General features: G+C 50.8%; 1 protein-coding gene across 1 annotated transcript in view; it reads right to left on the reverse strand.

Annotated features, from left to right (window-relative positions):
- Window positions 1-13,266, reverse strand: part of ADAMTS14 (ADAM metallopeptidase with thrombospondin type 1 motif 14) — a 122,265-nt gene that overhangs the window by 34,974 nt on the left and 74,025 nt on the right. Inside the window, exons 5-9 of the mRNA XM_069071440.1 lie at window positions 6,867-6,950; window positions 5,407-5,563; window positions 2,398-2,503; window positions 1,312-1,455; window positions 182-314 (exon numbers count right to left, since the gene is read on the reverse strand). Coding sequence (XP_068927541.1) covers window positions 182-314; window positions 1,312-1,455; window positions 2,398-2,503; window positions 5,407-5,563; window positions 6,867-6,950 — 624 coding nt within the window. The remainder of the gene's footprint in view (window positions 1-181; window positions 315-1,311; window positions 1,456-2,397; window positions 2,504-5,406; window positions 5,564-6,866; window positions 6,951-13,266) is intronic.

Below are 13,266 nucleotides of genomic sequence, written 5' to 3' on the forward strand. Positions count from 1 at the left end.
GGGCTAGGGCTGGGGCTGGTCCTGGGGCTGGGCCTGGGGCTGGGCCTGGGGCTAGACCTGGGGCTGGGCCTGGGGCTAGGGCTGGGGCTATGCCTGAGGCTGGGGCTGGGGCTGGGTCTGGGGCTAGGGCTGGGCCTGGAGCTGGGGCTGGGCCTGGGGCTGGGCCTGGGCCAGTACTCACAGCCGTGCAGGTCTGATAGCCAACACCAAAATCGAATCGGCACTGCTCATCCATGGAGTAGTCGACCCCGGGAAGCTCGGGCAGCTGGGGCCACTGGTGTTCAAAGGGGTCATCCAGGAGGCAGTCGTAGGAGCTGTGGGGACATAAATAAGGGGTGACAGGGGAGAGGAAGGTCAGTTCAGTCTGGCTGTGCCCAGGGTGAGGGTGCCCTCTCCAAGCTCTAGGACCACAGGGAGGCTCCTCAGGTCCACCCCTCTGTCCTCCTAATTCCTCCCTTCAGACAGGAAGATGGTGAAGCTGCTTTCACTGAAGGGCAACAAGAAATTTCATCTGTACCTCCCCCACCTCACCTTTCCTCTTCCCTTGGTCTCATGGTCCAACCCCTTCCCTGACCCCTTCATCTTCTTCTGTCTGAATTCTCCAGCCCCTCCCAAACCACCCCAGCCACTGAGAGCCAACCCTCCCTAGGATGTGGTGTGTGACAGACAGGCCCCAGGATGCTCAGCATCCTCAGCCAACTTGTGCAGCCTTGGGCATGAGCCCAGGGTCCCTGAGGGCATGAGAAGCTGGGGGGCAGGTGGGCAAGCCCAGGGTGGGAGCTCAGGTTAGGCTGGGGTATAGCCTAGCTCTATGCCACAGAGGACTTGGGAAGAGGAATCATGTCTCTCCTTAGGGTCACCTGCCCAATGCAAGAAGCCTCTGAGGCCTAGTGGTCAGAGCACTAAGGTGACCTGCATTCATCTTACCTCTGATACTCTCTGTGTGACCTTGGACAAGTCTCTACCTCTCTAATCCTCAATTCACTCATCTGTAAAAACGGGGATAATAACACATTCCCCCCTCATGGGGTCATTAAGAGAGCCAGCACTGCTGAAATGGGACCTGTCATTTAAGGATCACCATGGTGGGCATGGGAAGGGTGGCAGGCAGGAGGGACAGAGCCTTGTTGTCTAGTCTGGGATTCTGTGCCAAGAGTCTCAGGCCACACACTATGTGAGTGACTGACAATTTCATCTACAACTAAGGCCAGACCAAACATGGCGCTGCCCCCACCAAACTCTGAGGGTCTTGCTCTGGACCCCTTGCACACTTCAGCGGCCTGGGGGTGGGGCAGAGAAGGAGACACCTACTGTATGTAACGGTTCAGCTCCTGCTTGCTACAGCGGGACCAGTGGTAACGGTGGAAGGCGGCCTGCACCAGCGGCGCCATGATGCTACCCATGCTTGTCTCGTCGGCACACCGGTTCCCCTGGCCATCATGCTCCATGCCTAGCCTAGGAAAAAGGCCCCTGAGCTGGGCTCCCCCATGACCTTCCCCAGCAATGGCAGAGAGGGCAGCCCAAGCAAGGCAGAAGGATCCAATGGCTGGCACCCAGACCTAGCTGCCTTGTTGTGGGACCCTGGACAAACTCCTTCAGTGCCCACTTCTCAGACCATTGGACGGGCTTGGGTGGGTGGGGGAATCCCTACTCCTCCCCCTGCCTACTGAGGGAAGAGTGAGCCTCAATCCTTCCCTAAGCAGCCACCCCCAACCAGAATGCCCCACCACACACACACTCACACTCACACACACACTCACATTCACTCACACACACACACACACACACCATCTTCTGCTGCTTCCCAACTCTGCACTTTTGCTTATGCTATTTCCCTAACCTCCAACCTGCTGCCTTTTCTCCTCCTCTCCAAAATCTCTCTACCCATCAAGGCAGGCACAGCTCAAGCCCGTCTCTTCCAGGAAGCTTGCCCTGCTCCCCCCAGCCCAAAGGGAGTCAGCTCTCCCTCCCTCTGCAATATGGTAGCCCTGACTGTCTAAGTTTGAGTTCAGACCTTGGCTCCACCTCTTACTCTTGAGTGGGCTCGGACCCTCTCTGGAGCTCAGCTTCACCTCCCCCACGGGGTTCTCATAAAGAAAGCTTGCTGTAGAACTTAAATCACCCCATAGACAGGATCCCTGTTTTGGAGGGCAGGTATTACTGTTCCATTTCACAGTAAAGAAAGATGAGCCACAAGGTCAGACAGCACCCGGCTCTGGAGAAAAGCTGCACACATCTCCAGGTGGCTGAGATGACAACCACATCTCCCTGCTTCCCTGGGCTTTGCAGGAAGCTTCCAAACTATTCCAGTGTCACCTGGCCATGGTCAGGGACTTTCCCCCTCCCCCCTGCCCCACTCCAGCCAGAGATCTCTGGGGGGCGGGGGAAGTCACTTACACATGGCCAGTTTCATGAGCCACCACAAAGGCAGACGAAAAGCCATCCTCGTGGTTAAGGGTGCAGCTTCTCAGGGGGTGACACATGCCAGTAACTGGTGCATATCCTGCCCAAAGGGGAAGGGGAGGGGAGGTGGGGGGAATGAGGAAGAGAAGAGGAAGGTGGAGAGAGAGAGACAGAAAGAGGCAGAGAGAGCAAATGGAGAGAGGAAGGGAGGAAGAAAGAGACAAAGAGGAGAGATAGAGAGAGGCAGACAGAGAGAGACAGAAAGACAGAGAGAGACAGACAGAAAGACAGAGAGACAGACAGAAAGAGAGGAGACAGAGAGAGACAGAGAGAGAGAGAGAGAGAGAGATGGATCATTGAGATGTAAATTAAACTCTAGGCCAAAGCCTCACCCACACCCACAGTAGCCAGACCTAGGGCCCGCTGGGAAGGAGAACATGGTTGCTGGCAACCTTCACAGGACACTTAGAAAACCAAATGTTCCTAGAGGGCCCACGCTGCAGCCCCTGCAGTGACCACTGCCCTCTTGGCCTCACCCTGAGCTCCCAGACCAACTCCAGCTTGTGGGCAGCAGGGACAGCAGAGGCAGCAGCTGAGAGCTGGGACCCCACTGTTAGCCTGTGGCCTCCTCCCAACCAGAGGCCTCTTAGCCTTGAAACCAAACCTGTGACATCATCAAGTGTAACCCCCCACTCCCCCACTTCACACACACCCTGCCCCCCACAGAGAGGAAGAAAGTGAGCCCAGGCTCCGTCCTGTTTAGCAGCTGCTGTCCTTAACCAGCTATGTGACCCTGGACACATGATTTCCTCACTCTGAGCCTCCGTTTCCTCACATGTAAAAGGAGAGAATTGGGCCATCTGATCCCTTGTGCTCATTTGACCTGTATCTTTCTATGTACTGGGTTCTAAGGGAGAGCCTTCCTGCTACAGCATTCTGTGTGTGTGTGTTTGCATGTATGCATGCATATGCATGTGTATATATGTGCATACATGTATATGTGTGCGCGTGTGTTTGTCTGCTCTCCCCCCGTTAGGTCCCGAGCTCTCGAGAGCAAGGATTGTTTGGGGTTTTTTCCCTTTCTCTGGAGCTCTTGGCACAGCCCACCGGCACACAGTAGGTCCTATACAATGACTGAGCCTCCTAGCTAGCACCTTCTGCCACCTAAGCCCTCCCTGCTTGGGCAGGCCATGATCCTGGGTCTCTTTCAGCTCCAAAGCCCATGTCCCTTCAGCTCCCCTTAGGGAAGGTACCACACAAGCATCACAATTTCTCTTTTCAGGACCAAGGAGAGGTTTTTTCATAAAGGTTTGAAAAGAAAATCCAGGAAGCAGGACATAGCAGGGATCAATTCAATTCGACTTAAGAATATTAGTGATCAGTGCTGCTCAGGTCCCCATGCCCAGCAGTAGAGACACAAAGGAGCACCTAGTCCCTGCCCACAATGGACTTTAAATCGAATCAAGCACTTTCCCCACAACAGCCCTGAGATAGATAGAGCTAGCATTCATTTCCCCATTTTTCTTTTTGGGGGGGAGGGGGGAAGGCAGGGTAATTGGGGTTAAGTGACTTGCCCAAGGTCACACAGCTAGTGTGTCAAGTGTCCGAGGCCAGATTTGAATTCAGGTCCTTCTGGCTCCAGGGCCAGTGCTGTACTCACTGCACCACCTAACTGCCCCTTAATACCCCCATTTTACAGATGAGGAAATAGAGGGTGAGGGAAGAGCAAGGACTTGGTCATGGTAATCCAGACAGTATTCAGGCCCCAACCTTTCTTTACTCCTGGTCCTATTCTCTTTCTAAGATACTCCCCAGCTACCTCTTTAACAAGGAATAAGTACAGAAGGTAGTGAATGATTCGGTCCGACGAATTCAGCAGGCACTTAATAAGAGCCTACTATGTGCCTACCACACTACATGTAGGTGGCGGTAACTTTGTGCTCTAGCCAGACCTCCCTCCCCAAATCTCCTCTGGTTTGGTGAAGGACTCCCCACCCCAACCCTCCCTTGGGCCTTAGTTTCCTCCCCAAAAGAGCTAGAACTGAGTCCTGGCTTCAAATCTCAAATATTACTACCTATGTGACCTCAGACAAGTCATTTAGGCCCTGTGAGTTCCAGTTTTCTCACTGTAATATTCATGGCATTTACTATGAGGAGAGGACTTTGTAACCATAAAGTGTATTTAAAAAAATAAATACATGCCAGTGAGATTTTTGCTGTTGTCTCCTTAGCACAAAGTCTAACACACAGTAAGTGCTTAATAAATGCTGAATGGATGGATGGATAGATAGATGAATGAATGAATGAATGAATGAATGAAGGCAACAGCAACACAGGTAAGAGCCAGAGTGAGAGGGGACCTCAGAGCCCACCTGGAGCAACCCCTCATCTTACAAAGGAGGAAACTAAAACCCAGAGGTTAAATGATTTCCCAAGGTCACCCAGGCAGTAAATGGTGCAGCCAAGACTCAAACTCAGGTCCAGTGACTCCAATCAGTCAATAAGTCATTAAGCACCTACCACATGCTGACCAAATTTACACCATTGGATTGTTTTCCTCGTTTTATCAGCTCAGGAGCAGGCCCTCTAAATGCCATTATCTCCCTGTGGCATAGGACCTTAAGATGGAGAGCTGGTGGGGACCTCAGAAATGATCTTTTTCATCTTCCTTATTTAATAAAGGAGGGGACAGAGGCCTCCCTTGGGAGAACTGACTGGCCCCCTGCTGGTCAGTAACAGAGGCAAGACTGGCACTGAGCTTCTGTGACTGCCATCTAAGGTACCTTCTGAAATACACCATCCTCATCCCAGACTCAAGAAATCTCCCTATTCTGCTCATAGCAGTCTGTGTATCAGAAGATTCTGGAAGGGGGCTGGAAAGAGGCTGTCCCTAGTCACGGAGGAGGGTTATAGCGGTGGGTGTGGGCAGGATGGGTGGGGGTTCACTTCTTGCCTACTCTCTCCCTTTCTCCCCCCGCAGCCTTTCTATGGTGAATACAGTACCTTGCATACCTGCGGGACCAAAATCCTGCCGCGTAAGGAAGACAGCGTGGTCATGGTGCTCAGCATGGCCAGGATCCGAGCGCTGCTGGGAGTGGGCCCAGCGGCACACCTGCTCCAGGCTCCTGGACGGGTTCCCTCGCTCAATCAAACTCAGAGACTGGAGGGAGTTTGGGGGTAGAGAGCCAGAGAGGGGTTAATTTGGAAGAGCAGGCGCCATGATGCATGTAAGACCATTGGTCCAGTCAAAGTGTATAAAGGGCACTGAGTGAGGAATCGGAGAACCTGGGTTCAAACCCCACCTCTGACACTGCCTGGGTGACCTTCTGCTAATATTATTTCACCTTCCTGGGCCTCTGTTTCCTCACCTGTAAAGTGAAAAGGTTGGGCTATGTGGCCTTTAAAGCTCTTAGCCCTAAAATGTATTATCCTGACTGAGCCAAGGTGTGAAGCAGCTCTCAGGGTCTAGAATGTCCATGATGCTACCCTGGGCAATCCCACCCAAGACCACTTAGAGCACTTCTGAGCTCTCCTGGGAAATCCTCTCAAAGAAACCAATCACGGGTCCCTACACTCACCTCCACTCTTCATTGTTCTTCCTTTCTGCCCTCCGAGGTCTGCCTCAGTCACCACTTCTGCAGGACGCCCTGGGCTCCCGAGCCTTCATCAGCCTCTCCCTTCCCTGCCTTCCCAGAGCACTTCGGACTGTCCCAGAGTCTCTGGCATTTTCTTACATCCACTCAAATGATTTGTGACATATTTTTGTCTCTTTCAGTCATTTCATGTATAACTCTTGAATCCCCAGAAAAACTACACAGTAAAGATCTCAGAACCTGTTTCTACAACATTTCAGCATTTGCAAAGGACTTTCCTGGCAACGACCCTGGGAGGTCAGTAGTACCAGAACTCTGAGGGCAGGGGCTGTCTGACTTTTGTGTCTCTGGAGTCTAGCACTGTACAGTACCTGGTGCTTAAGAAACACTCATTAAATGACTGATTGATTATTTGATCCCCATTTTACAAGTAAGTAAACTGAGGCCCAGAAAGCAAAGTGCTCTGCCCAAGGTCACATGGCAGTGAATTAAGGTGTGAACCCATGTTCTCTGTTTCTCTTTTTGGTACAACAAACTAGCAGAGAATAGGAAATCTCATAGGATCACAGGACCATTGAGGGAGAACCAGAAAGGACCTCAGAGGCCATGTAGACCAACGCCTCTCTTTTACAGTTGAGGAAACTGAGGCTCAGAGAAGTTAAGTCACATGGGTAGTAAGAATCAGAGGAGGGATTTTAACCCAGAACCTCCAGCATTGGAGCTGGTGCTCTCACTGCCATGCTGCTCTCCAAGTGTGGGGACAGGCTTTTCCTCCATAAAATGAGCACACCTCCTGCCTGGATGGCCTATGTTCTGCCCCATGACTGACCTGAGGCCTGCTCACCTTCCTGCACTGATGACAGCACTCACCTGTCGGTAACCCACCATGATCATCCGAACCAGGGCAATGTTCATGTGCACACCCAAAGATTCATCATGGTAGATCTCATCCACCTGGAGGAAGGAAGAAGGGAATGTGGCTTAGCCCTGCAGAGATGAGAGGTCACAGTGGATCTGGAGGCTCCAGGAGCTAGTCTGTCCCAGGTTTTAAAGATGACTGAACCCAGATCCCTTCATCTTACAGGTGGGGAAATGGATTTTTCAGGAAAGGAAATGATTTGGCCAAGGTCATTCAGGTAAACAGAAGAATCAGGATTTGAACCTGGACCCTCTGACTCCATACTAGTTTCCTTTCCACTACACCACACTGACCCTCCAGTTAAAGCCCCTCATTTTGCAAATGAAGACACTCAGACCCAGAAAGGACTGGGGACTTGTCCAAGGTCACACAACTGGTCAGCATCAGAACTGGTATAGATGCTCACATCCCCTGACCAAATGCAGAGCTCAAGTTTCTTACTGCCTTTCCCTTGCCTACCCTGCCCAGTGGAAGACATCAGGCTCTCCACCAAGGTATCTCTGCAGCCATCAATAAACTGGGCAAGAAAAGGGCAGGAAAGCCATCCCATGTCCTATATCTTGAGCTCCATCTCCCTGGACACCCAAGACCTTCCCAGCTTTGATTTCCTTTCTCTTCCTCTCACTGCCTCCAGCCTCTCTCACATGCCCGAAAGGCCCTTCCAGCCAGCTCTGACACACTGCATTCTATCTTCTAATTGTCTGTCCAGCTCCAAGTTCTAACTGCCCATTCAGCTCTGGCCATGTCTGTTCTAAGGATCCAGCTCAGGCCAACAAGGAGTAGTGAGCTCCCCAAAGTGGCTCAGGGAATGAACCTTTTAGCCCAGACTCTAGCCCTGGGCTTCTGACTCCAAGTCCACAGCTCTGTCCCCTGCGGCAGGCTATCTCAATCACCTCACTGCCTTGTGAGTCCTTACCCAAAATTAGAAGTTTGCTCATCTCTCTGAAATAGTCAGAGCTGACCTTTATAGAGTGCATTAAGCTCTGCAAAGCACTGGCCCACACCATCCCATCTGCTTGTCGCCATGATGCTATCTTCACTTTACAAATGAGGACACTGAGGCTGAAAGACATTATCCTAAGACATAAAATGTCAGCGTTGAGAGGGACCTTAGAGTGTAGAATGTCAGAGCTGGGAGGGACCACTTACAGAAAATACAAAATGTTAGAAATGGAAGGAATTTGGGACTCCAAAATATAGAATATCAGAGATTATGAACAAATAGTACACCAAGGAGAAAACACCAACACAGCAGGCAGCTGTGCTGGAGAGCAGAAAGAGCTTTGGCTCTAGGTTCAAATTCTACCTCAAATTCTACTTATGACCTTGGACAAGTCACATTCTTCTATGGGCTCAGTTTCTTCATCTATAAAATGAGACATTTGGACTAAATGAGTTCAAAGTTTTCTTCCAGCTCTAAACCTATGATCCTCTGAGTTAACATTCATAAAAACATTCAACTTAATCATCAGAGAAGTCAAGCTCACACTCATCTAGTGGGCAAAAATGAAAAGAAATGAGTTTCGTTTTTTTAAAACCTCAATGTTGGTGAGACTGCGGGCAAACAGGTATACACATGCATTGCTGATGTAATTGCAAACCACTGCAATCTTTCTGGGAAACAATCTGGCAATTGACAGGAGATCACACAACTGACCACACCCTTTGACCCAGTAATTCCACTGCTGGGAATATAGAAACAGAACTATTTTTGCAAACACCATAGAATTTAGAGCTAAAATGGGACTCCGAGATCATCTATTCCAAACCTCTCATTATACAGAGGAAGAAAATGTGACCCACAGTGCTGAACTGTCAATGAACTTTCCCTCTTGAATTGCTTTTAAATTGTATTTTCAGTTCTTAATTCTCTCCCTTCCTCCTCTTCCCCCACTCACTAAGAAGATAAGAAAAATAAAACCTGTGACAAATGTGTGCAGCCATGCACGATGAATTTTGAATTTATTTTTTATAACTTTGTACGTATTTGGTTGGATTGGTACTGAGCCCTCCCAGTAGAATATAAACTCCTGGAGGGTAAGAACTGTTTTGTTTTTGTCTTTGTAGACCTGAGTCTAGCACCTAGAACAGTAGGGAACAAGGAGAAGGAAACAAGCATTTATTAAGCACCTCCTATTTGTCAGGCACTGTTCTAAGGGCTTCACAAATATTTCATCTGATCCTGACAACAACCCTGGGAACAAGGTGCTATTATTATCCCCACTTTATATTTGAGAAAATGAAGGCAAACAGACACTAAGTGACTTGTCCAAGATCTCATAGCTATTAGGTATCTGAGGCTGAATTAGAACTCAGGTCTTCCTGACTCCAGGTCCAGCACTCTATTCACCATGCCACCTAGTCAGTGTCTTGTACACAATATGTGCTTAATAAATATCTGCTAAATTTAATTGAATTTCCCACCCACCGCTTCTGGCTGGGGAGTAGATACAGTCATGGAGCTGGTGCTGAAAGGGTCCTGAGATCCCATGCAGCCCATGACAAGGATCTAAAGAAGTGAAATGGCACCTGAAGGTCCCACGGGGATGGGGTGAGTGGTAGAACAGGCAATGGAGTGTCTATTACCCAGCTCCAAACCCCTTCCACTAAACCACCCTTCCCCTTTAAGGCGGCGGGGGAATACTGTGCCCAGGGTACAGGAGCAACGGAGGCAGCATGGTCCATGAGAAGAGCTTTGGTTCTCAAATCAGAGGACCTGAGTTGAAATCCTGCCTTTGACCTTGACTAGCTGCGTGACCTTGAGCTGGTCACTTAACTTCTCTGAGACTGAGTTTCCTCATCTGTAAAATGAGGGGTTGGACTGGATGATTTTGGGGGGTCTCTTCCAGCTGTAGATCAGTTACCTGGGCTTAAATTCTAGATGTGCCCCTTACTACCTGGATGACCTTGGGCATTTTACTGTGCTCTCTGGGTCTCAGCTGCTTCGTCCATAAAATGAAGGGGGGTGGGGGGGAGTTGATAACCACCTCCAACTCAATCCATCACACAGCTGTCTCCGTCGAATGCCCAGCTTCTACACTGGACAAACCAAGTGGATGAAAAGTACCAATTATCAGATACTGTAGGAGGAGAAGGCCACTGAGTGGATATAACCTTAACCGATGGACCCTGAGCTGGGCCCAAAATTTAACAGGAGGAAGGGGAGGAAGAGGAGGAGGAGAAGAAGAAGGAAAGAAAGAGGAGGAGGGCAAAAAAGGAGAGGAAGAAGTAAAAGAAGGAAGAGGAGGGAAATGAGGAGGAGAGAGGGGAAGGGGGGAAGAGAAGAAGAAAGTGGAGGAGGAGGAGGGGGAGGGGGAGGAGAGAGGGGGCTTTTCCCATTTGGTGAACCATGCTGTGCTTCACAGGATCCCAGGTTTCTAACTCCTGCAACCTCCTCTTCTAGCCATCAATACTTCCCCATTGACACTGCGTGGCCATGAACCGGGAACGTTCCAATCTCTGAGGACCAAATATCAAACAACTGAGGCCGTGGAAAGGAGTTCGATGGGTGGAAGGAGACTGAAGCCTGTGAGCAATGAGGGCGGTGATGAAGGGGTCATTACTGAGGATATGCCACTGTTTGCCTCAGTTTCCTCAACAGTAAAATGGTGATAATAGCACCCACCTTCCCGGCTTGTTGTAACCGTCAAATGAAATAGCATTCGTAAAGCCTTCTGCAGAGTGCCCGGCACACAGTCGGTGCTTAATAAATGCTTTCCCTCCTCCCCTTCCTGTCTGCTGTGCCTCCCAGCTATGACTCTGGGTTCTAAAGCCCATCCAGCCCTGGCCTTGCGAGCCTCACGCTCAGCTGGTACCACTCAGACAGGCAATCCTGGCCCTGACTCCAAAGCTACATCACCACTCACTCTTCACGCTGGGCCAGGCTGTGTGTGGGCTACTGAGCAGGCAATAAGAGGCAGGACCCAGACCAACCCAAACGCCTGCAAACACAACCGCGTACCACAATGACGATTCAAGGGGACAGCCCCGAGACCAAGTTCTCCGGCCTTCTCTGGCTTCTGGGCTCATCCCCAGCACTCCCTCCTCCCTCAGCTCTGACTGAACGCTCTCCTCTCCCCAGGCTGCAGCTCCCAGTGCCCTCCCAGCAGCCTGACAGCACTACACTGCTCCCTGAAAGCCCTGGCCGGCCAGGCTGAAGGCTGCCGGGCCCATAGCATCAGAATGGACAGCGTTGGTACCAATATCTCCAAGAGGCAGGGTTGCTTGGAGGTGAACAAGCATTGGATCTGGAATCAAACAGAAGAACCTGGGTTCAAATCACGGCTCTGCTACTGACCTGGGGCACTCATTTAGCCTTGCTGGGCTTCAGTTTCCTCATCTGTAAAAGGAGGAGATTACACGAGATGGCCTCTATGGCCTATAAAAAAACCCAGTACTGCATCATTCCATTTTCCTGACAGTAAACCTGGGTGGTGGAGAGACAAAAAGTGCCACAGCCTCATGGCTGGGACCCCTGATTAGGAAAGACTGAGGGGAGAACAGAAGTAGCTGAGGAGGAAAGCTAGCTGGTCTCTATTCCTTTTTGTTCCTTTGGTCTCTATTTCTTTATGATTGTACCTTTCTTCGTATTTCCAGGGCTTCATGCCTGGCACAAAATAAGTCCTTAATAAGTGTTTGTGGACTGACTGACTGACAATCCCCCCCCCCCAAGGCTGGTAGGACGGAGAAGCCATGCTGAAAAATGGGACTGTTTGGGCAGGTTTCCCTTCTATAGCCTGTCTTCCTCTCTGGAATCTCACCCTATAATTCCTAGTTCTATTTGCTGGGGCCAAGCAGAGTTGGTCTCCATGTTCTTTTAAAGGGGGGCAGCAGCTACATGGTGCAGCGAATAGAGCACTAGCCCCGGAGTTAGGAGGATCTGAGTTCACATGTGGCCTCGGACACGTACTAGCTGTGTTACCCTGGACAAGTCACTTATCCCCAATTGCCTCGAATAAATAAAGATCATTGACAGACACTCAGAAATCACATCTGTTCCCTTCCCCACAGCCCCCCGCCCCAGAATGCTGGTGTATAGTGCCTGGGCACTTGTTTGGGGTATACAGTATGTAGCCTGAGATCCAAGAAAGGAAGCTTGGAGCCTTGAATGTCAGTCTAAGAAGGCCTTTATTAAGTAGGAAACAGGATGCTAACAAAGGCTTTCAGTGGAAAAAAAAAATGAAATGGTCAGACCCGTGTATTAAGCAGCCCTAAGAACATGCGTTGCATCCTGGGAACCCATTAAATGTTGGATGGATTACAGACCAGTCTGAGAATAATGTGCACAATGGGTTCGAGGGATAAGAAAGTGGAAACCAGAAACCTACCTGTAAGGCTAGTGTCCAGAGCAGAAACAATCCTGGCCGGAACTGACTGGACAGCAATGAGGATGGACTAGAGGGAGGGGGCAAGGTGTCCTGGAAAGAACACTGAATCTGGACCCAGAGAAGTGGGTTCAGATCCCAGTGCGGCCGCTTTCTACCTGTGGGACCCAGGGCCAGCTGCTTGACCTCTCTGGGCCTCAGTTTCCTCATCTGTTCAATGGAGGGAGGGGGGCTGGATGAGATGACCTCCAAGGTTCCTCCCAGTTCCAAGCCTGCCATCCCATGTTCCCCTGGCTCAGCTCCGAGCTGACCTACTCAGCCACAGCCTTCTTAATGCTGGGCTATGAGCCATGCCAAGGGGTGGGAGGCACCAGAGTGGCCCTGCGCCAGGGCCTGCTACAAGTGGTGTCAGCTAGGGTGTACGGTTAACTGCTTGACTGGTGGCTGATGACCTGTGCTTCCAGCTGGACTGCAGGCCAGGGAGGGAATGCCCTCCCTCAGCTCCCTGCTGTCCCTCAGCCTCCTGCAAATACAGAACCCTGGCACTGCAGGAGGGTGTCTGAGCCCAGCAGCTTCCTGCCTGGGAGCACCTACTCAGCAGCCACAGCTGAGTGGAAAGAGCCCTGGCCCTGCAAGCAGGCAGCCTGGGTTCAAATCCTGGCACTGCCCCTTGGCAACCAGGCACTCTTGGGCCACTGCTTTACCTGCCTGGGACTTGGGATCCCATGTGTAAAATGAGGGGGGCTGGGCTGGAATCATTGAGCGAGAGCCAGAAGGGCCCTCAGAAGGCCATCTAGTCCAACCCCTCATTTTACAGACAGGGAAACTGAGGCCCAGATCAGTTACTGGTCACAAAGCTAGTCAGATCTTCCTAACTCCTGGTTCAATACTCTCTGTATCACATCATTCTGTCTCTGGCCAGATACTGAAAAGAGCCAGTGAGTCTTTACTTCTTCCATATAAATATCCCTGATTCATTCCTTCAGTTGATCCTCATATAGTCTCAGGTCCCCCCACCATCCTGGTC

This window comes from Petaurus breviceps, unplaced genomic scaffold, assembly GCF_028583685.1.
Source record: "Petaurus breviceps papuanus isolate PSGF00001 unplaced genomic scaffold, PetGlider_PUasm1.0 90825, whole genome shotgun sequence".
Lineage (NCBI taxonomy): Eukaryota > Metazoa > Chordata > Mammalia > Diprotodontia > Petauridae > Petaurus > Petaurus breviceps.